At 39.8% G+C, this 22,247-nt stretch overlaps 1 protein-coding gene across 1 annotated transcript; it reads right to left on the reverse strand.

The window, feature by feature from the left end:
* Positions 1-3,245: 3,245 nt before the first annotated feature.
* CNIH1 (cornichon family member 1) lies at positions 3,246-17,132 on the reverse strand. The gene is made up of 5 exons (XM_040477182.1): positions 16,937-17,132; positions 11,931-11,999; positions 7,895-8,007; positions 6,345-6,488; positions 3,246-4,255 (listed from the first exon to the last, which is right to left on the reverse strand). The coding sequence occupies exons 1-5, from the start codon at positions 17,015-17,017 to the stop codon at positions 4,228-4,230; spliced, it is 435 nt and encodes a 144-aa protein (XP_040333116.1). The 5' UTR covers positions 17,018-17,132; the 3' UTR covers positions 3,246-4,227.
* Between the last annotated feature and the right edge of the window lie 5,115 nt (positions 17,133-22,247).

The raw sequence follows: 22,247 nt of genomic DNA on the forward strand, positions 1-22,247 counted from the left end.
CTAGACAGGTATCAATATTTTTATCTTTCCCCTTTGAACAGAGTTGTTTTAAAATATTTTTGGTGTCAAAATCTGACTTACAATTATACTGTACAACTGATTATTGAGGGATGCACATTTGTGAGTGTTGAATGATATATAAATAAGTAAACTACATGAATACTTTTAAATACATATTATTTAACGGGGGGGGGGGGTGTGGATACGTCACACTGCTGTGACATAGCCACACCTAAAATGAAAGCTCACACTCCTGCAGGGTATAAGAGATACAAAGAAATCATTATTTGTACCATGGCAAGAATATTCCATGAGCACTGTTCGTAAATATATAATTGGAAGAAAAGAGAAATGTAGCAAGGAAAGTTTTTTCATACTTTTAGAGTGTTTCTACATTTCTATTTCCTTTCTATGCATACAGTGGACATATTTTCAAAATATGTTGATTTGGAGAGTAGAGAAGAGCTCTATGAGAGCTATTAGCAAGAGTGATCCTCAGGCTTAAATATATTGAACAGGCTTAAAACGCCACACATACTGCAAACCGCCATGTACTTTGTTGCTTTGTGAAAGACCATTATCTGGGTATCTGAACTTGACTGCTAGGTCGGGGAGTTAATGATGTAATCCAAGAGGCTTCTCAAATTCTTTCGTAATACCCGACACATGTCAAAAGTCTGGTCATTTCCTATCACTTCCCCTTCCCATGAAAAACAACCCTCAAACTTCAAACAAATTAGCAATTTGTCCAAAGCCTGGGACCCAACTCTCCTCAACCATGGGACAAGAAGTGGGAAATGCCAGTTACAATTGTGAAAATCATCAAACGTCATTACTAAGTTTCTACACCTATACTTCCTTAGTACTAAAGGGACATACTCCATGGTATAATATTATTACTCTAAAGAATAACTGCTAAATAGACTACATTTATTACATAAGATTCTTAATTCAGGAGAATCTGTAGTACCCACAGCAACAAAGGGTTGTCAGTATAGATATAAACCACAGCTTAGCGGTATTCAACAATGGTTTCTAAAAGGTGGAAAACCCTTTAAAGATAAATCAAACCACATAATAGCAAAAGTAACTGTAACAAAGCAAAAAAAAAATTACCTAAGTAAACAGCGGTCACTGCACAGGGAGCAGTTTGGTAAAAGCTGGAAGGGTTACGCCGCCAGGCTAACTAGGCCGCAGCTGGACCTGCAGGAATAACAGAAGGCTAGGACTGCTGAAACAGATAAAATGGGGGGAACACACTGGAGTCTGAGCAAGGACAAGAGCCAGCAGGAGACTGCCTTGTGCAGGGATCTTGTTTCTGCTTTCTCTTCATAAGTAATTTACTTTCCTAAAACACTGGAAAAGGTAAAGACGGGTAGATATCACAAGAGCTTCCAGGCACTCAATCTTTGCACAGTCTCCATGCCTAGGAACCAACAGCCTACCCCTGAGAAGGGTAAACCTTACTGGCAGTCAAGTCACCTTTGAGGAATCAGCTAAGGACTACAAATCTAATTTTTGAAGCATGAGAAGGTGGCTTCCACAAACTGCAGCCTTAATTAAACCTTGCAGAATTGTGGAGAATAATCAGGAAAACATGATTAAAAGGTTTCTTAATACTTGAAAGTAGCACTTGCTAGGAGACAGCAAGGGCTTGTGAAAAGACTTTGACAGGAATGCCAAGGTAACAGCTCCAGGAAACCTATCTGGACTCGGCAAGGTCCCTCATGATCAAAAGTACTTGTGAACCAGAAAGAAAAATGAGGAGTGGGTGCTGACATCATTAGTTGGATTAGAAACTGCTCAAACTCAGAGCATGAATCTTTAGTACCTAGCAACAGGTCAATAAATAATTTTCTGCATGAGCTGACCAACAGTTCACCTCCCTTGAGGTGTCCTTCAGACCATAAAACACAGGCCTTTAAATTTTTTTTTAAATGTTTTTATTTATTTTTGAGAGAGAACAAGCGAGCAAGCAGGGGAGGGGCAGAGAGAGAGAGAGAGAGAGAGAGAATCTGAAGCAGGCTCCAGGGTCTGAGCTGTCAGCACAGAGCCTGATGCCGGGCTCGAACCCACGAATCATGAGATCATGACCTGAGCCGAAGTCAGACGCTTAACCGCCCGAGCCACCCAGGCGCCCCAAAACACAGGTCTTTAAAGCTTGTCTCGTTATGAAATGGTTTGGTTCTCACTCTTCTGGCTCTACATTCTCTTCTTCCACATACTCACGCTGCTACACAATCCCAAAATGTTAACGGCTACTCTCAAAGGTGGAGAAGCATTTTTTCGCTAGCAGAGGATTAACCAACCAGCATCTAATTCAAGGCACTCTTAGAGTACGAATTCCACAAACTCATCCATAAACTCCCTTGATTATTAGGAATTTCTAGATACCGGTTTTCTTTCTTTGATCTTTTAAGAAACTTCTGAAAAAAAAAAAATGGGGCGCCTGGGTGGCTCAGTCGGTTAGGCATCCGACTTCAGCCCAGGTCATGATCTCACAGTTTGTGGGTTCGAGCCCCACATCGGGCACTGTGCTGACAGCTCGGAGCCTGGAGCCTGCTTCAGATTCTGTGTCTCCCTCTCTCTCTGCCCCTCCCCTGCTTACATTGTCTGTCTCCCAAAAATAAATATTTAAAAAAAAAGAAACTTCTGAACCACTTACACTATCTTCAATTGCCTTAACTACCTCATTCCAAATAAAGCACAAGAATTCTTACAAAAACATGCCATAGTTTACCTGCCTTACAAGCAGCAGCAAAAATGAATTTAACGAGTCATTTTTCCTTAAAACCTGCTGTTTCAAAAAGGAAAAACAAAGTGAACACTTCAAATGCCACAATTTTTTAAATTGGTTACAAAATATGATGATGCTGTGGCATCAATGTTTATGAATCTTGTCAAGTGACAACACAGAGTAATGTGTTTAGCCATTTAAAAACACTCCTTTCTAGGGGCACCTGGGTGGCTCAGTCAGTTGAGCATCCAACTTTCGCTCAGGTCACGATCTCTGTGGTTCTCGAGTTTGAGCCCCAGCATCAGGGTTTGTGCTGACAGCTCGGAGCCTGGAGCCTGCTTCAGATTCTGTGTCTCCCTCTCTCTCTGTCCCCTCCCCCACTCATGCTATGTCTCTGTGTCTCAAAAAATAAATGTTAAAAAAAATATTTTAAACATTCTTTTTAGATCTGGGCACAGTATTAAAAAAAAAAAAACATGCACACACACACAATGTAATACTCTATTAGTTTTTTTAAAAACTGACAGTAATATGTCTTTATTATGGATTAAGCAAGTGTAAGAAATAGCTATTTGTAATCTTTAAAACAATGCACTGAAAATAAGTTAATTTCAGAGTTTTATTGTATTGCACTAAAGGAACAGCAGGATGGTTATACAATGTTCTCTCTCATTCAGTTTTGAAAATCTAAAGTACTTGCAAATTCTTAAGAATACCTTTACCACCAGATTAGAACATTAAGTATAATAACCAATTTCTTAATAAGTAATGTCTTACAAATTAAAACACATTTAAAATAGCTTTAAATGCATTCTTCACAAGTAATTCAGCATATATTTTTATATCATGTTCACTTATGCTTAAGAATTAAAGCAAGTATATTACTCTGATGGAAATAATGGGAAATCTCTCACTCATGCAATATACAGGGATAATATTCAAGTTGAAGGGGAGAAAATCCCACTCTTCTTATTTTGTCAATGTGTCCATATATAATCACATACATGATAAATGAGGAAACCCATGAAGTTTCCCACAAGTCAGATATATATTTTCAGTTCATCAGAAGCACCTGATATCTACAGCTAATTTATAATTAGATGGCACTTCAATAAACCAAAACGAGCCCTACAAGTTCCTATAAACAAAAGCTTCCAATGGACTAAGGATAGTCAATAATTAATGCAATCATTCAAGGGATTATGGCTGTTCCTTAAGGAGTGCAAGTTCAAACCTGTCAACACCAGAGGTATCATTTTATATTAATTTATACGTAATTCCATTTAAATTCTTTATCCAAGTATAACATATGAAAACAGTCTTTCCACAAGCAAAAAATGTGGAAACATTTAAAAAATAAGGAGTCATTTTTTAAAGTAACTGATCAGATTCCATAGGCTACTCTTGGAAACAGGATCTTGCTGGATAGAATCCCTTCATTTGGTGGCTTTTTGCATGCACTTACTGGACCAATTCTTCTGTGTGTTGTTCTAAGAGCTCACCAAAACATAGATCATGCTGAAAAGAAGAAAAAGCCTATTAATTCAAACGTTCCTAATTATAAAAACAAAAAGCACCAAAAAGTTGAGTCTGCTTTACACAGCCAACTAGTTTATGATATCACACCACCACAGAAAATGAAAAGACCAATGACCAGTTCACGAGACAATCTTAATTTGCATTTATGGACTTTTGCCTAAGGTAGGACTTGGCTCAGTGCTTGTGCTGTGGTTGTCTCCTATTTTCTTTCCAATTTTAGCAAACAGAACAGCACAGCTGAAAGCTTAATAGGGGATCAGAGCTTAGAGAAGCCATCCAAACAGTGCACTGCTCTGGAGTCGTCTAATAATAGCAGTGAGCATCTCGCAAGGGCTCACTTCATGCCAGGCCCTCCACTAGGTCTTTTATGTACATGACCTCGCTGAATCCTCCAAGCAGTCCTAGGAGTTGGGTACCATTATCATCCCCATTTTACAGACGGGAATGGTGACTTAAGGAACTTTCCCACCAGAGAAAGGCTCTAGGCAACAGCAAGAGGGTTAAAAAAGAAAAGGGCACAAGTGAGCAAAATAAAAAATAACCCTTTGATTCAGACCAACTCTACCAGAGTAAGGTGGGAAAGGCATGGTTCCAAAGCATGGGTCTCTAACTGGATATACAAAGCAAAGAGTTGAGCAAACTCGACAAACAACTTAAAAGCAGAAATGAAATGACATAGAGCCACCACATGCCCACAAGTGCACATCTCTGATTTTCTCATTTATTCAATCATTCATTTCTTTTCTTTCTTTCAACAAATATGTCTCAAGTACCACTATATGCCAGCACTGTTCCAGTTATTTGTTAAAGAAACTGAAAAAATGAAAACTAACAGGAAATGAAAATGACACATGGCATTTTGCTGTTTAGAACTTATTCACTATCTGTTTCATAAATGAACGTCTGTAGATGCACTAATGGATACTCATTTTCACAGGTATAACCTCTAAAAGCATAACATCTCTTTTCCATGAATTTCAGTCTAGCACTTCATTCATCATTTTCCGTAATGGAAACATATAACGTAAAGAGAAACATGAATATAAACCTACCATCTAATACTCAGCAAGTTCTCCAGTAACAAAAAGAAGAGGGAATAAGAAAGCAGCTTAATGAATACAATTCCATCTTACATGGCCAACTTTCTTCCTATTTTGGAAATCAGTTGGAACTGTTCTCTCTGGCTGAATATATATCAATAAAAGATGAGAAAAGTATATTGGTGCAGTTTAAAGAAATACAATCCCACGTGTGCGAGTGCCCCTTCCCTCATTTTAATGAGCAGCCATTTTATTCCATCTCCAGTACACCTAGGGCGGTGGTGCTCACCCAGGGCTGACTGCGCCCCGCAGAGGGCATCTGGCACTGTCTGGAGGCATTCTTGGTTTTGATGACTGCAGAAGAGCAGGCGCTACTGGCATCTACTGGGTAGAGGCCAGGGATGTTGCTAAACATCCCACAATGCATGGGCAGCCCCCACAACAAAGATTTATCCAGGCCAAAATGTCAACAGTGCCAAGGTCAAGGACTGCTGGCCTAGAGGAATGATGCAGTCCATCATGGCTATAAAGGGAGAGGAGTCGAACGCTGCACCATCACATAGGAAAGACCTGTTTCTTTCATGCTCCCATTCAGATGAAGCAAGCCATAAAATAAAGGGCAGAGCATACAGTTTGTAAAGAATGATAAAAAGTAAAACACCATGGCAAGAGAGATGGTGAAGCCAAGCACAAACATTTTGGCAAACTCACTTTTTTTTTGCAATCTTCTCAATGCCATCACTTTGCACAGACAATGAGGATTACTGTGTCTGAAAACTTAGGAAGCAGCACCCCTGACCAAACTTTCTGACTCTGACCGCACACCAGCTGGGTGTCCGGACAAGTACCAGTTTATTCATATTCAACGTGTGTGCATTTGCTGGTGTGCACTGTGCCATTAGCAGTTACCACCATTCAAGACGCTGAGTTATTCTTCAAGTGGATTTTAAGGTGTTAAGACTGTAATGCCTACAAACTTTTTAGGCAGCAAAGTGAAATCATATACTCATTTTCTTTTTTAAACTCACCCGTATAGGTAGTAAAAAAATGCTAGAAGATAAAAAGCCAATTTGCACCAGCCTTCTTTCTGACAATAGGCTAAAATGTCTGCATTCATGATGGTTGTAGGGTCATAGAGTCCTGGTCCACTCATCACCGGCCTACTCATATACCTGCAATAAACACAGTCCATTAGCCACTCCAAAAAGGATGGGAAGGAGGGTTTTTCTCCTCAAATAACATTTGTTACAATGAGAGGCAGTCCACACAGGGAAGAGTGCTTTTAGTTCCAGGGTGGAGTTCTTTCCTCTAATCATCTTAATTTTAAAACAAGAGCCCCTAGGGGCGCCTGGGTGGCTCAGTCAATTAAGTATCTGACTCTCGCTTTTGGCAGAGGTAATAATCTCATGGTTCATGGGATCAAGCCCTGTGTTGGGCTCTGCACTGGAACCTGCTTGGGATTCTCTCTCTCCCTCTCTCTCTGCCCCTTTACCGCTCGTGTGCGTGCACATGTGCACATTCTCTCTCTCCCCAAATAAATAAACTTTAAATAAATAAATAAGCTCCTAAATGAGAACAGGACAGTTATTTAGGCCACATCTGGTCTGCCCTATACTTTCATAAATACAAGAAAAAGAACAGTAACTATAAAAAATTAAGGTTTTTTTTTCTCTTAACTTTTTCTTTTAACGTAATTTTAGACTTACAGAAAAGAACACTTCACCAAGATATTCACATTAACCACACAGCTCTACCCTTCTCTTTTTTGTTCTAGCTCCAAATATGCATGTTTTTCTCAAAAAAAAACTATTTCAAACTCAGTCACAGATGTGGTATCACTTTACTCCTAAACACTTTTTCAGTCTATTTCCTAAAATGAAGAGCAATGAGATTTTAACGTTGCCTATTAAAGAAAGAACAAAAAACCTCTAACTCTATTATGTAGCTCTGACATACCTTAAAAGTTATAAAAAAATGAATATATTTTATAAACAACCAAATTTAAAATCATAAAGTAAAAATGGAGAAAGAAGTTAAACACACTGTACATTTTGATTTATATGAAATTCAAAGATGGGCAAAATTAATTCAAGTTCACAGAGATCACTGCTCTCCTTGGGAGGTGCAGGGGTAACAGACAGGGATAGGGCTTCAGAGTTGCACACATAACTGTATCCAAATTAAACCTCACTTTTTGAAAAACACTTCTAAAGATTAACAAAGTAAGTGCCATAAAAGGTATTTAAACAGCTATTTGTTCATCTACTTGATTTTTAAAATAAATGCCAAATGGGGCGCCTGGGTGGCTCAGTCAGTTGAGCACGTGACTTCAGTCAAGTGATCTCGCAGTCAGTGAGGTAGAGCCCCACGTTGGGCTCTATGCGGACAGCTCAGAGCCTGGAGCCTGCTTCTCTCTCTGCCCCTCCCCCACTCACACTCTGTCTCTTTCTCTATCCGAAATAAACTTAAAATAAATGCCAACTAATTTTCAGTTTTCATTTAGGTGACTAGCATGTAAGATAACCATAGTATAAGTAAGATATAATTAGGAAAAGTATTAGAAATATATCTATATTACCTCCAAATATGGTATGCCAAGAGGGGCATATTGAGACCCAGCGTAAGCCATTCTGCTGCACAAAGAAACATGACACAGAAGAAAGCATGGATGAGGTACTCTGGAAGTACGAGCTGGAAGAAAAATACAAGGCAGTTATCAAAATGCCTTGGCATTAAGTCAAATGCTGTTGGAAAGCAGGTGGCAACCAAGTTCCCATAATGCAAAATCACTGTTTTCTTAGAATCAGGGATGAAAGATGCTGAGTGTTGTTTCCATATTTAAATTTTTACCAAAAGCAGAATTAGAAGCAAACTGACCAGATGATATAGCTCGCACTAAGAAAATAAATAGAACTTAAAATTTAAAATTCAAATTCTTACAGTAACAGGTTAAATTATACAAAGTTACCACCCAGACTATTCAGTTATTTGCTAATCACTTGGAATACTTCCCACCATTCAACAATGATAAAAATATAAAAATGAGATATCTGATCGCATGCAACATGATACAAAAAAAAAAAAAATCCACAAAAACAAAAGTTCCCTTTAGATTATTTTACACACTAATGTTTTAAAGCTTTTAACAGAAACCAGGAATGCTACATATACAATATTTAGCAAACCACACCACATTACCACAAAAGTCATTTTTCAACGGAAAGCCAAAAGCCAATAATCTCAGCACAGTCATAGGGGGAAGAACACTAATATACACAGATGCAAACAATGTGCATTCTGCAATGTAGGAGGGAAAAGACAGAGTTCTGAACCATAAAACTGGAAATTTCCCTAGTTCCTGAGCTCTGATTTTACATGGCCTTCCCATTTCTTTTAAGCCTGTTTTCCAATGAACTACTACAGGCACAGCAGAGCAGTAGAAGCTCAGAACTCAAAAACAAAATAATTTGATTGTAGAGAAAAATTAATTGAAGAGAAATACTTTTTATAAAATAACCAAGAATTCATGCTTTAGTTTTAATTGCCTTTCTCATCCTAAAGATTTCAGCCTAATGACTCTTATTTAAAGTCCCAAACACTTCATTTCAAGTTTCGGCCAAGGACTTCCTATGAGTCACAAATGCAAAGCCAGTTTCTCAGATGTTCACATCGTATCAAGGTACAATTATATGAATCCTCAACATCAGCAGAACTTTACTGAAAGGAAACCATCGCTGTAGAAACAATGCAATTGTACTACATATTCAAGCCTGCTTTCTACTACTCCCAAATCACTTTCTTCATTTCAAAGCTGTAAAGCAAAGTTTTTTAATGAATATTTTAAATGAAATCTCAGTAAAACCAACTAATCTATACCACTAACCAGATATTTTCTACAAACTTAATATAATAAACTCTGTGTATGTATACAAACTTGTAAATAACACGAACCATTAAGCCACCATTTAATTAAGATCAAAATTAAACATCTGCAAGAAAACAAGAAAAGGTCCACAGGAAATCTTTGAAACACAAAGACTACAACCAGGACAGACCAAGAAAAAGATACACTATATTAGGAGTTCCACTAGAGCTGTTTATAATACTCGTGTAAATTACAGGATTTTTCTTTTCCTTATAATAAGTACTTCAGCTCTTTAAAGCCAAGTGATAGGTAACAATAAAAATCATCCAAGTTTTCATCCTACAATTCCAAACTGAGATATGGGGAGAAAATGATTTAGAAAGCATGATCTCTACTGCTCTTAACAATATACTTTAGTAAGAGGGATAATAAAGATAATCTGCAACTCTTCCAGTTCTAATATGAAACAATGCCACACTCCCTTCATCTCAAAAAAAATCCAGACACTTTTATTATACATCTCTTACAAAAACCAGCCCACTCCAATCATTCTTTAATGGTGAAATTTCCTGGTAAGTGGCACAAAAATTATTCCATTTAGGAACCAATGTTTACACAAAAACTAGTATCCAGAAAAAAATTCCTCACACAAATATGGCTGAAATGATAATATTTAACATGCAAATCGTAACATTCTCTAGTTAAGGTTCACATTTTAACATAGAATATTTGTCTTCCCCCATACTTTGGCAGAATTGTCAAAACAAACTTTAAATAGGGAAAACTGTCAGATGCTAGCAAGCCAATTATCGGCACCCTATCCAGAATGCAACTTGTGCTGGTATAAAAACTCCCAATCTATGCCGCCTCGGGGTGTCCCAAGCAAGTTATCTTTTTAAGGTGAGAATTTCCTTCCATGAAGAAGAGTCAGAAATCACACATTCTATGTAAAAATGAAATCAGTCCCTCTTAAATTTACAATAAATTAGGGAAACACCGAAGCTTGAACTTAAAAATGTGGAGGTCTGGGTTCAAATTCTGGTTCTACCTTAGCTGTTTGATCTTGTTAGTAAAGTGCTTCAACCTGGCTAAGCCTCAGCCTATCCTCCTATTCATGAGAATAACAATACACCTACCCTTTAGGACTGTCACAAGCACTGAAAGAAAAATCCCAAGTAAAGATGCTTAGCACAGAGCCTGGTGCCCAGGAAAGCCCTCATCTGATTTCAGCTATTCTCATCCTCATCATTTTTTGGTTATTTGAAGTAATGAGAAGCCAAAGAAGATAGAATATTATTAATAAACTGTCATTAATAAACAAATTTTGGTTTCTTAATTTCTTGGTAACAATTAGTTTCAACAGTGGGTTAAGATATTTTACAATGAACATTGCTACTTTCCAATGAGAAAGCAGACTCATCTTCTCTTTTGTTTCCTAACAGCAGAGAAAGAGCCAGTAGGTTAACACTGTTAATTGTCCCTACATAGTCTTACTGTAGCAGTTCTTTAAAGACAAGCTAGAAATCTGTTCCATCACTCATAGTTATCTAGGAAACAATGATAAAGTAGCAAACTAACTTTATAGATCTTTCCCCCAAAAAATCCTTCTAGCATGCTAGTGCCTTACAGTTTTATACAACTCAAGTCTACACAAGTTTTCATCTTCATTAAGTAACTTTTAAAGATGAATTATTATATTATTGTATTCTTGAAGACGTACCCACTGCTTTCAAACAACCTTTCAGTTTCTGACCAGTTAGGCAAAATCAAACCTACAGGCTAACGGTAAAATCTTCCTAAATGAATAAACTAAATGAAGTCAAAAAATATGTATAAAAACCCCTAAGCACAATGGAGCCGATCCGCATTATAACTAAATCCATCAGAGCTCAGAACTTAGTGTAAGACAAGGCTGTTTTAGAAATTGAGAGTGGATATATACCAGAAATAACTATGTAGACATCTGTACATAAATTATGATCCATAAAATTCTGGCAGCATGAGTCCAGAGCCTAAGGACAGAGCTATCCACCTAAAAAGAGTGAAAAATTAATTCCAGAATAGACATAACCAAAAAAAAAAAAAAAAAAAAAAGTAGACATGCTCCTGAAGACTCCACTTCCGGGCTACCTCACAGTAAGTCACAACATAAGAATAACCTTACCATCTATTAAAGTCATTGTATGTTAACAACATTCAAACACTGAACCAAATAATGTAATATAGAAGTGCCTATGGCTATAACATTTCAGAAATGCATAAGCATTTAACAGCTTTCCCTACTTGACTGGGCCAGCAAGCAAACATTTGCATAAAGTAAGAAATTTCATGAAATCATAAACCTCAACAGGCATATAAATGAGCACACCGAACAGAACACTTTACAGATACAAATGCCCTAACCCTCCCCATGAAATGAATGTAGCATTAAAACATTAAACTAAAAAGCAGTACACACCTTTAATGCAATTTTGACTCTTTTAATCTTTTTGACCTTTTCAACTGTCTTTGGCCGACAATGTAAAAAGCAGATTGGAAGAATGTTAGTATGACAGCTGACAAGATCACCAGCAGATTAATAATAGTCAGAATAATCAAGCAGGAAAAAGAATATTTTTGTAAATTCTGCCTACTCAAAAAAAGTACAACTATATCATGCTACTGAGAATATTGGCCATTTTTAAATTATATCAAGTTAAAAGCAAAAACAGGTAAAAAATCTACAGAAAAATCCTTTATTATAACTTACAGGATTCAGGGTATTACACTGGTCTATGGGATTCTTGTAATCAGTCTTCAGTTCATCAAATGCTATAATCTAAAATAAAATTAAAATAGTTAGGACCTCTCACTTTATTACAACACAGCAACAAACCTGCCCCATCATCAAATGATAATTAAATTCAGTTAATAAAACAAAAGCAAAAGTAGGGTATACTACATGTACCAATTTACAGTAAATTCACTATGTGCTAATAACCAGAATCAGATTTAAAGAACTGAAAACATGTTTATATTAGTATCATTTAAATGATCTTATACTACTATAATAAATATCTTCAATTTTCAATTTTTCAGTGCCTCTGTTCAACTTATTCTTTCTTCTTGAGATTATTTTTTCCCTCACCCACAACTATTTACCAAAACTCTTCATTATAAAAACCCTCTTCCTATGTTGGCTCCTCTCTGTAGGTTACCCTGACTCCCTTGGGCCAAAATAACTGCATGCCACTCTAATATCCACATAGCACAGGACTTTATAATGCCACCAATATGGCATTTCTCACACTGAAGTATTTATGTACAAGTCTGTGTGCCCCTCAGGGTGAAGTATTTTTCATCATTTGTGCATGCCCTGCTTTGGTCACAGAATTCAGTGGGACACCAGAGATGGGCTCACATGCTTCAGTCTGTTCCCCCATTTGTGCTCACATGTCAAAGTCCTACTTCAATTTGGAAATACAAGAAAGAGCCTCAGAATAGAGAGGAACACCAAATGATTTTCAAACTTCGTGGCCAGAATCGCCACATACTGTCGTGCAATTTCTACAAGACAAAAGGCCAGGGCCAGGTGGAAGCTCAAAGCCAGCCCGTGCTCCTGTGGTCATGGGCTCTACACCAGGCTCTGCACTGAGAGCCTGTGTCCAATCAGGAGGGAGGATTCTTCTCATTATTCTGCCCCAACAGGGAGCAGAACTTCTTTGTTCTATTGTACCTAAAGGCATCATATAAGCAAAAGCAGCCCTGTTCAAGGCCACGATAAAAGTGATCAGTTTGACCTCCTTCTGTGTCATATGCATATTCCTACCACTTGCAGGTGGTTTCATTAGGGTCACCAAACTAAAACCTGAAGGGTAACCCAGGTAAGACCAGCTTCTCATGGTGTGATGAGCCAAACAAGTATAAATGCAATAGGGGAGAAAGATCTCATCCACTTATAAAATATATGGCAAGAATGTTTCTGTCTACATCTGGAGAAATGTGGCTATAACATTTAGGGTCACTTAACACATAACTTCAAAATCAAAATGTACTGAAAAATCAGTAAGGGCAACATACCACTCAAAATAAGAAGCCAAAAGCACCAAGTTTATGGGGGAGCTGCTTTAGCTGCTGTCACTGGTCATCTAGGGGACAGAGAACCTTTCCTTTGGTGCCCTTCCTCTGGTAGGTTAGGAATAGTATCCTCGTATGTGAGACAGTGTTAACTCAGTATTACCAGTGATCAATGGAGTTCTGTATTTCTAGCTTTCACTACGCTAGCTTATTTCCCTGTTAAAGTTCTTCACTTCATAAAAAGATCTTTTTTTTATTTTTTTTTAATTTTTTTTAATGTTTTTATTTATTTTTGAGACAGAGAGAGACAGAGCATGAGTGGGGAAGGAGCAGAGAGAGAGGGAGACACAGAATCCGAAGCAGGCTCCAGGCTCTGAGCTGTCAGCACAGAGCCCAACGCAGGCTCGAACTCACAGACTGTAAGATCGTGACCTGAGCTGAAGTCGGACGCTTAACCAACTGAGCCACCCAGGCACCCCAAAAGATCTTTTTTTTAAATGTTCTAAAATTTTATAAAACTCAACAACCTGATCAAATAAAAAATTATAAGTAAAATACGAATAGAAGAAAAATAATTAAAATGTAAACTCCATGACAGCAAAAATTTTTTGCTGTATTCACTGCTATGTCCCTGGTACTAGCACATACTTAAGTGTTCAGTCAATATTTATTGAATGAAAGGCGGGGGCGGGGGGGGTGGAGAGCCCTAGCTTAAAAAAATACAGAACTCACCAAAAGGCATTTGCCTTTGCTAATAAACCCTACCACATATAAATGCTAAAAATATAAATGTACAATTAGAAGATACTAATTTCTGATTACTTATGGATATTAGTCAAATACCTGACATTTGTTGTGATACATCCCCAGTGCATCTTAATAATAAAGATCAAGATAAGGACTGTCATTGCAAATAAAATTACTTGCCTATAATAAAGATCCAATTTAGCAGCAGAGTATAAAACTTACGTTTTAAAACTAACTCCTCTGGACATTTTGTTCAGATGATTTCAAGGGATCTTTTAACGAGTACGTTACTGCAATGAGTGCTACAAGCTGGAGTTTTCAAAACTCTTCTGAAAAGATTTTTTTTTTTTAATTTTTTTTTAACGTTTATTTATTTTTGAAACACAGAGAGATAGAGCATGAACGGGTTAGGGTCAGAGAGAGGGAGACACAGAATCTGAAACAGGCTCCAGGCTCTGAGCTGTCAGCACAGAGTCCGACACGGGGCTCGAACTCACAGACCGTGAGATCATGACCTGAGCCAAAGTCAGACGCTTAACCGACCAAGCCACCCAGGCGCCCCTGAAAAGATTCTTAACCTAGTGGTTTTCATATCTTTTGTTACTGTGTGCCTGGACAAAGACGTTCACAAAATTTCCCCCCAAGTGCAAAAACAAAACAGATATATTCCTAAAGATACCAAACTATGCAATTCAGGATACCTTCAAATTTGATGCCTGTCTTTGGAATGATTTTTGTTCAAACAAATCTATGCTCCCAACTCTACTCCCTACAGAGCATCAATCACGTGAATTAGGACCAAACAGAGATGTAACCATCAACTCAAAAAATAACCTCCATACAACAGTTAATGTAAACAGGATTCTTTGAATTTCTAACTGAAATTTCCAAATGAGTCTTCTGATACTTAAAACTACCTAAGAAGATAAACTGAAGGTTATGTAGTTAACCTTATGTAGTTAACAGAAAAATTTAAACTATATATTTTGGAATTTTCAATTTGTTCCCAAAGGATGTAGAATACTCTGAACTAAGAAATCCTTAAGGATAAGGCTCTCTGTACTCTGCGGAGTACCAATGAAGTCTTAAAATTTTTTTTTAATTCTGTAACAGAACTTAAAATTACCTGGTTCACCCGGACATATATTCACTTCAAAGCTGAAACTAAATTACCCATTTTTTAAAAAATTCAGTTCAGGTATTCCTTAAGCTAAACACAACCTGTTCAAAATGTAAACGTGGCCATCCACAGTTCTCTTCTCAGAATCCTTACCATCCATCAAGCAGGAAGTGACTTAAATCCACATATACAAATGGAAGGGAATCACACACTTCACGTCCACCAAAGGCTTACTAAAGTGGAGCTAGTTTGCATCCGAAATTATCTTTATTTATTGTTCTTCCATCAAAGAGACTAAAACGCTCTTAATTTATTGGTTCCTACCCACAAGCATTTTGAGGGAGGAATTACTTAACAGCCTACCTAAGTAAGCATTCCCCACTATACAAGCAGTTGGGTTCTAAAATAATAATATTAACAGGGGCTCCTGGGTGGCTCGGTCAGTTCGGCTCAGGACATGATCTTGAGGTTGAGCCCCACATCAGGCTCTGTGCTGACAGCCTAGGGCCTGGAGCCTGCTTCGGATTCTGTGTCTCCCTCTCCCTCTGCCCCTGTCCTGTTTGCTTGCTCTCTCTCTCTAAAATAAACAAACATTAAAATTTTTTTAATAAAAAAAAATCATTATAAACAATCACACTCTTTAGCAAAAGAGAGTAATTTGTGATATCATTCTACTTTTGAGATTTTTTTTTACAAGACACTGCTATTTAAATCACGCTGCCCCTCTATGTTCCATAAGAAATCCTTGTTATAGGGCTGATGACACAGGACTTAAAATTTACATGGGACTGAACGTGTCCAATCATTCAAATGAAAACTAATATCCTAAAAGGTACTAAAAGGATATGAGGGCAGAAGCAAATATAAGATAAATGTTTTAATGAATGCTGATTTCCAGAAGGCTGCTTCTCATTTTGTGCTAGAGAAACAAGAATCCTTCGAAATCTGTTGTAGAACTGTCAGGGGAAACTTCCTTGTTCCTTACAGGAACCAGTAAAGATGTGCTTCAATCCTGCGGCATGATGTGAGTAAAAAGAAAAAAAAAAAAAATGCCCTAGGAAAATTTAAGATTTCTGAGCATTTTCAAAATCAAATTAAAACTATCTCTACTAAATCCAGCTACCCTGAAAAGAAGGCTGTCTCTTGAGAAACTCTGGCGGTCAAAGTATGATTTAGGGGAAAAGTTCGGAGATGCAGTCAACAAAGTAATCAATCCAATCTGCATCAAAGTTCACAAGGAAACAGAATCTGAAAAAAAAGAAAAGTCGTTCTACTCGAAAAGTACCCCACAAGTGCTGAAACCAGCAATGGAAATTCATCTAAAGTATACTATCTCATTTGCGCCACACTCCTGCGGAAACCCGAAAAGAAAGACAATGTGACTAAATAATAGTAATTTGGCAAACTTCATTCCCGCTAAGCACGCAGCATGCCTCCGTGCGCCCTTCACATCTCCCCGGGATGCGGAGACGCGGAGCCCCGGGCCCGCGGAGGGTGCGCGCCAGCGAAGCGCTGTCCCGCAGGGCCCGGCGGGACCACGGCCGCCCCACCCATCCAGGGAGGAGTAGCTGCGCGCGCGCGGCCTGTTCGGGGACACAGCGGGTGCATCCACGGGGCCACCGCACGCCTCGGCTCCTCCCGGACCTGCAGCCCCCGGCCTGCAGACAAGGGGCGCACGGAGCCCTGGCCGCGCCGCCTGCCCCGCCTCGGCCCCAGCCCCTGGCGTGCGGACGGACCAACGGGGGCCGTCGCCGCCCGAACAGCCGCCAACCCCGGGCGTGAAAAAGCTGCGCCGCCTCTTCGCCCTCCTTCCCCCGGACCCCGCTACTCACGTGCCAGATGGCGAAGAAGATAAGCGCGGCGGTGAGCAGCAGCGCCAGCATGTAGCAGAAGGCCGCGAACGTGAACGCCATGGCCGGGAAGGAGGAGCAGGGAGCGGCGCCGGTGCCAGCGGAGAAAGGCGGCGCAGGGCCCTCTGGGTAAAACCATTCACTTCCCCCGGCCGCAGCCACGACCGCCGCCGCCACCGCCTCTGCCGCTGCCGCCGTGCCCGCCCTCCCTGCGCGCCTGCGCACCAGCCGAGGTGCGTTGGCGCCCTCTGATGGCCGAAGTCTACGACGCACTTACATTGTCCGCGCAACTGATTGATTTATTTTTCTTTTTTTCCCTCGTTTATTCTTTGAACAAATACTTATTGAATGAGTGTCTACTATGTTCCAGGCACTGTGTTCCCCCTTTGAGATGCAAAGGGGGGAAACATACTTGCACCGAAAGAACTTAGTATAGTGCCGGAAAGGAACACTTAAATCATTACAGTATTTATGACCCTGTTAAGGGAAGTCTGCGCTTGTGATGAAAGGTCAGAGAAGGGCATCCATCCCGCTCTGCAGCGTTTAAGGCAGGATTCCTGGAGTAGCTGTTTCTTAAGCTGAGGCTTATGTGATGAGTAGAAGTTGTCCAGGCAAAGAGAAGATAGACCAGTACTCCAAAAAGAGGATTGAGCATGAGCAAAGGTACAGAGATGAAAGAAAGAAAAAAGCTCAGTGTCTTAGGTGAAACCACCAGCAGTTCTTAAATTAGTCGAACCTAGCACAAAACAGTGTTAGAAACTTAGAAAGGGGGTCCGGGAGGGTTCAGATCATAGAAGGACTTCCTTATAAGCTTGGTTTTGTTCTTACGCTGGTTGTGACCCACAAAATTGATTCACCACCCTGCTACCTGATCGGTGCTGATTGAAGTGGAAATCATCGAAGGCTTTTAAGCAAGAGAAGGACATATTTAGATTAGCATTAAAGATCATTCACACTAGCAAATTGTATAGACTGGTTTAGAAGCAGAGTTATCCAGTGCTGTCCAACAAAACTTACTGCAACAGTGGAAATGTTCTTTTTCTGTGCTGTTTGACACAGTAGCCACTAGCCACATGTGGCTATTAGGCATTTGCAATGTGCCAGTATGATTATGGGATTAAACTTTAAATTTTACTTATTTTAATTAATTAAAATGTAAATAGCCACATGTAGCTAGCAGCTACTGTTTTAGTGCAGGTCTATACCACCAAGATTATGTGGCACCTTTGTGCAAATCACAAGGTCCACCCTAGGGCACAGGAATGCAAGCAGATTTTGTGGTATACAAACTGCCCAACTATGCACCATGATCCTGATTGGAGGAGTGTGAGACAGCAAAGGTCCAGGAAGAAACTACAAGGCACTGACTAAAGCAGTGAAGGGGGGGAGAGAAAGGAAAGAACAGATTTCATTGTATGGAGAGATAAGCTCAGCAGGACTTTGATTGACTGGAAGCAGTGGTGAGGGAAAGGAAGGCCCCAGTGAAGATGTTCAGTACTACAAGCCACAGAAACTTAGCAAAAAAATAAGCACTAGGCAATATTTGTCCAAGAGAATTCACAATCTAATGAGAGGCAGATGCAGTTTCCTGGTGTCAAGGAAAAGTTTTCGGGGAATTATTGAAGCCAGACCATGAGATCCAACCTGGTTTGCATAAATGAATCCCATCTACACTTTGGGAAGTGATGTTTCATCACAACACACCTCCAAGTCCTCCTACCTTTCGGCAACAAGTTATTCTCCAGTTTCACTTGAAATGTACCTTTCCCTTGCCTGGTAACTATGTCTAGCACCTTACTACACAAAATGGAACTGCTCTCCAAGAACCCATCCCTGGTTCTAGAAGGGGCGTCCCACATTTCACCTGAGGAGGTGGAGAGAATTGGCAAGAGAAATCTTGTCTGCCCCTATCCCTATAACTGCTGTTACGGAAACCCCAAATCCCTCCACTTCATCCAAGGGTAGCATTTTGGCTATTGCAATGAAAGTTTATTGAGCACCCATTCTATGTCATACCAATTTGCGCAGGAGCTGGGGGAGTATGAAGCCCTTTCACATTTTACCAGAGCACACAGGTCAACTGTAGACCTGCATTGTCTAGTACAGGAGCCATTTAGTCGTGTGTGGCTATTTAAATTTAAATTGGATAAAATTAAATAAACTAAAATTCAGTTCATCAGCTATATTAGCCATTTTCAAGTGCTCAATAGCCTCATGTGGTTGTTGGCTACTGTACTGGACAATGTAGATATGGAATATTTCCATCACTGCAGAAAGTTCCGTTAGCAATGCTTTAGACATTATTACACAGCTGTAATCAGTTAGAGAATGCATCCATTTTAATGAGGGCAAAGAGCTAATTAGATCAACCAACCATAGACAAGGCAGTTGGTGAGGAAAATAATGGGTTTACTTGACGTTTTGGAGAACATTACAGGCAGTGAGTAATCTATACCATCCTCATTCAATCAATTCTCAGTATTCTTTGGAAGCTGCATTAACCCTTTTACCTCAAGGGAGTAATATTGCAGTACACACTGAATTAAGTTCTTGTGTCTACTTGTATACATGGATGGAGCTGGATGCTACTGAAAAGAAATATCAATCTTATGTGCCCCCACCTCTCTCCTGCACCCCCCTTTCTCCCACTCAAACTTCCTTTGTTCAACTTGGCTTTCCATCAGTTTACTCCCACTCCCACTGCCTATGTCCCCAACCCAAACAGCTAAGCACAGGTCAGCCACCAGAGAACTAAAAAACAAAACCCAGAAATACAAAGCATGTAGTCTAAGAATGGGATGAAAACAGTTCAGATACACACCTGAAAGAACTTTCTAGCCACCTAGACTAAAGAAAGCCGGTAGTGGGAAGGAGGAAGGGGAGGTGCTGAGCAGTTAGGAGAATGTGAGCTCAAGATATCCGCAAGCAATCACAGGAAGAGGCTCAGCCTTACCATTCTCTGGGGAGCACCTCGGACCCTGAGCTCAGCTTTCTTCTTCACTGATGTCTGTTGAAAACTGCCAAGTGGCAGCAAGTCATATTCATACCATCCATCATCCAAGTGGTAGTAACGTTTGCCACTCTGCTCAGCACCCCATCCAGCCCATGCCAGGGAGACGGTCCTCTTTCTCGGGACAAGGAGGCTCATAAACCACACACCCCCTCTCTGGGGAGCAGTAAGTAGGATACTTAAAGACATGGTGGTTTCGTAAAAGGGAAATTTCCTGGACTATCATGAATTTGCACTCAACCAACATGAGCTCTCCCATGCATGTGGAGTAACAGGTGAACATACCATCCTAGTTACATTTATCACATGGTACCCATGATGCTTTGGGAGGACCTGGGTCCTTGACTTGATTAACGAGGAAAGGATCCTGAGCACAGAAAATCATAGGCCAGCAGTTCCCAATCTGTCAGAAGAGGTTTGCATACTTGAAGGAAAAGCAATTCAACCTGGTGGCTGTGGATAGCACGTGGATCTGGACATTGACATGGAACTTGGAAAGAATAGCTATGGTGCTGGGAAGAATGGGAGGTGTAGCAGAAAGTACTGGTGCTCAAAAGCCATGTTCACTTCTTTGCTGATGGCAGAGCTCAGGGTTTGTCAGGGGCTCATAGCCTCCATGCCATGTGCTCAGAGGAGGAGCCCTCCCCAGTCCAAGGTTTTGGGGAAAGACAGCTCCTGTCCCTCCAGAGTGATGTCTGACTCCCAGTTGCCCTCCCTATGAAGCAGAGCTGATAACTCTTGGTGTTATTTTCTGTTCATTATACACATTTCTAAAACTGAGTTGCAGCTGTGTGCAAATAGAGAGCATGGGCTCCAGCAGGATGTGGCTTCTCAGTATCAGGTGGCTCTGTCATCCACCTTACCCTTTGCTCTGTTACACAACCATTATGAGAAAAATCAGTGTACAGAAATGACTCACTCAGCAATTTCATGTGTGCAAAGTATGTTCTTTATTGTTATTGTTCTTTTCTTATGTGTCTTTTTTTTTTTTTTCACAAAATCACACAAAGGTACAATCTAAAGATGGTGAAAAACAAAGATTTTAGGTGTATAAGGACTTTTGATACATGCATACATCCATGTAATAACCACCCCCAAACAAGATACAGAACCTTGCCACCACCCCACATAATTCCCTCATGACCTGCCGCCAGGCAACACTGTTCTGCTTTCCAGTACCATAGATTCGTTTTATCTGTTCTTGAATTTTATTAAATGGAATCCTATGCATTCTTTGTGTCTGCTTTTTTTGGCTCAGGATAATGTTTTGGGGCTTTTCTCTTTGAGATTCTTCCACATTGCTGCATGCATTAGTAACTCATTCATTTTTTAAAACTTTATTAAAGTATGATTTACAAAAAATAAAATGTACCCATTTTAAGTGCACAATGAACTTAGACAAAATGATACACTCAGGTAACCACCTATAATCAGTATGTTCAACATTTACAGCACCCCCCCAAAAAATCCACTGTACCCCTTCCCAACCCCCAGCTGTCACCGAACCAGCTGTCATTACAGAGTAGATTTATCTTTTCCATGGGATCATTGGAGTTATACAGTATGTATTCTTATGTCTGGATTTTTTCAGCATGTCTCAGAGATTCACCCATGTTGTTGCTGTTGTTGTTGTATTAGTTCATTCCTTTTTATTGCTCTGTAATATTCCATCACATGAATGCATCATAATCTGTTTCCCATTCTCCTATTGATGGATGTCTGGGTTATTTCCAGTCTGGGGCTATTATGGATAAATCTGCCATATATATATTCTTATGCAAGTCTTTTTTTGTGAATATATATTTTCATTTCTTTTAGGTAATTATTTAAGAGTGAAGTTTCTGGGTCATAGAGAGGGTACCATGTTCTTTTGTCGTTGTTGTTGTTCTTTATTGTTTTTAAATCATTTTACTCCGACTCCATTTCCCCTTCCTATTAGAATCTGACTCTTGATTTCCGCTCAGGTCATGATCCCAAAGTCGTGGGATAGAGCCCCATGTCAGGCTCAGTGCTGAGCGTGGAGCCTGCTTGGGATTCTCTCTCCCTCTCCCTCTGCCCCACTCTCTAAAATGAAGAAGAAGAAGAAGATGAAGAAGACGAAGAAGAAGACAAAGAAGAAGACGAAGAAGAGGAAGGGAAAGGGGAAAGGGAAGGAGGAGGAGGAGGAGGAAGAGGAGGAAGGGAAGGAGAAGAAGAAGGGTTGTCAAGGTTGGAAACTCTGGTCCCTCCAGGCACCCTAGGATCACCCTCTTTACTATGTCACCACCTCCCCAGAGCCCACAG

This window comes from Herpailurus yagouaroundi, unplaced genomic scaffold, assembly GCF_014898765.1.
Source record: "Herpailurus yagouaroundi ecotype Mexico unplaced genomic scaffold, PumYag 141, whole genome shotgun sequence".
Classification (NCBI taxonomy): Eukaryota; Metazoa; Chordata; class Mammalia; order Carnivora; family Felidae; genus Herpailurus; species Herpailurus yagouaroundi.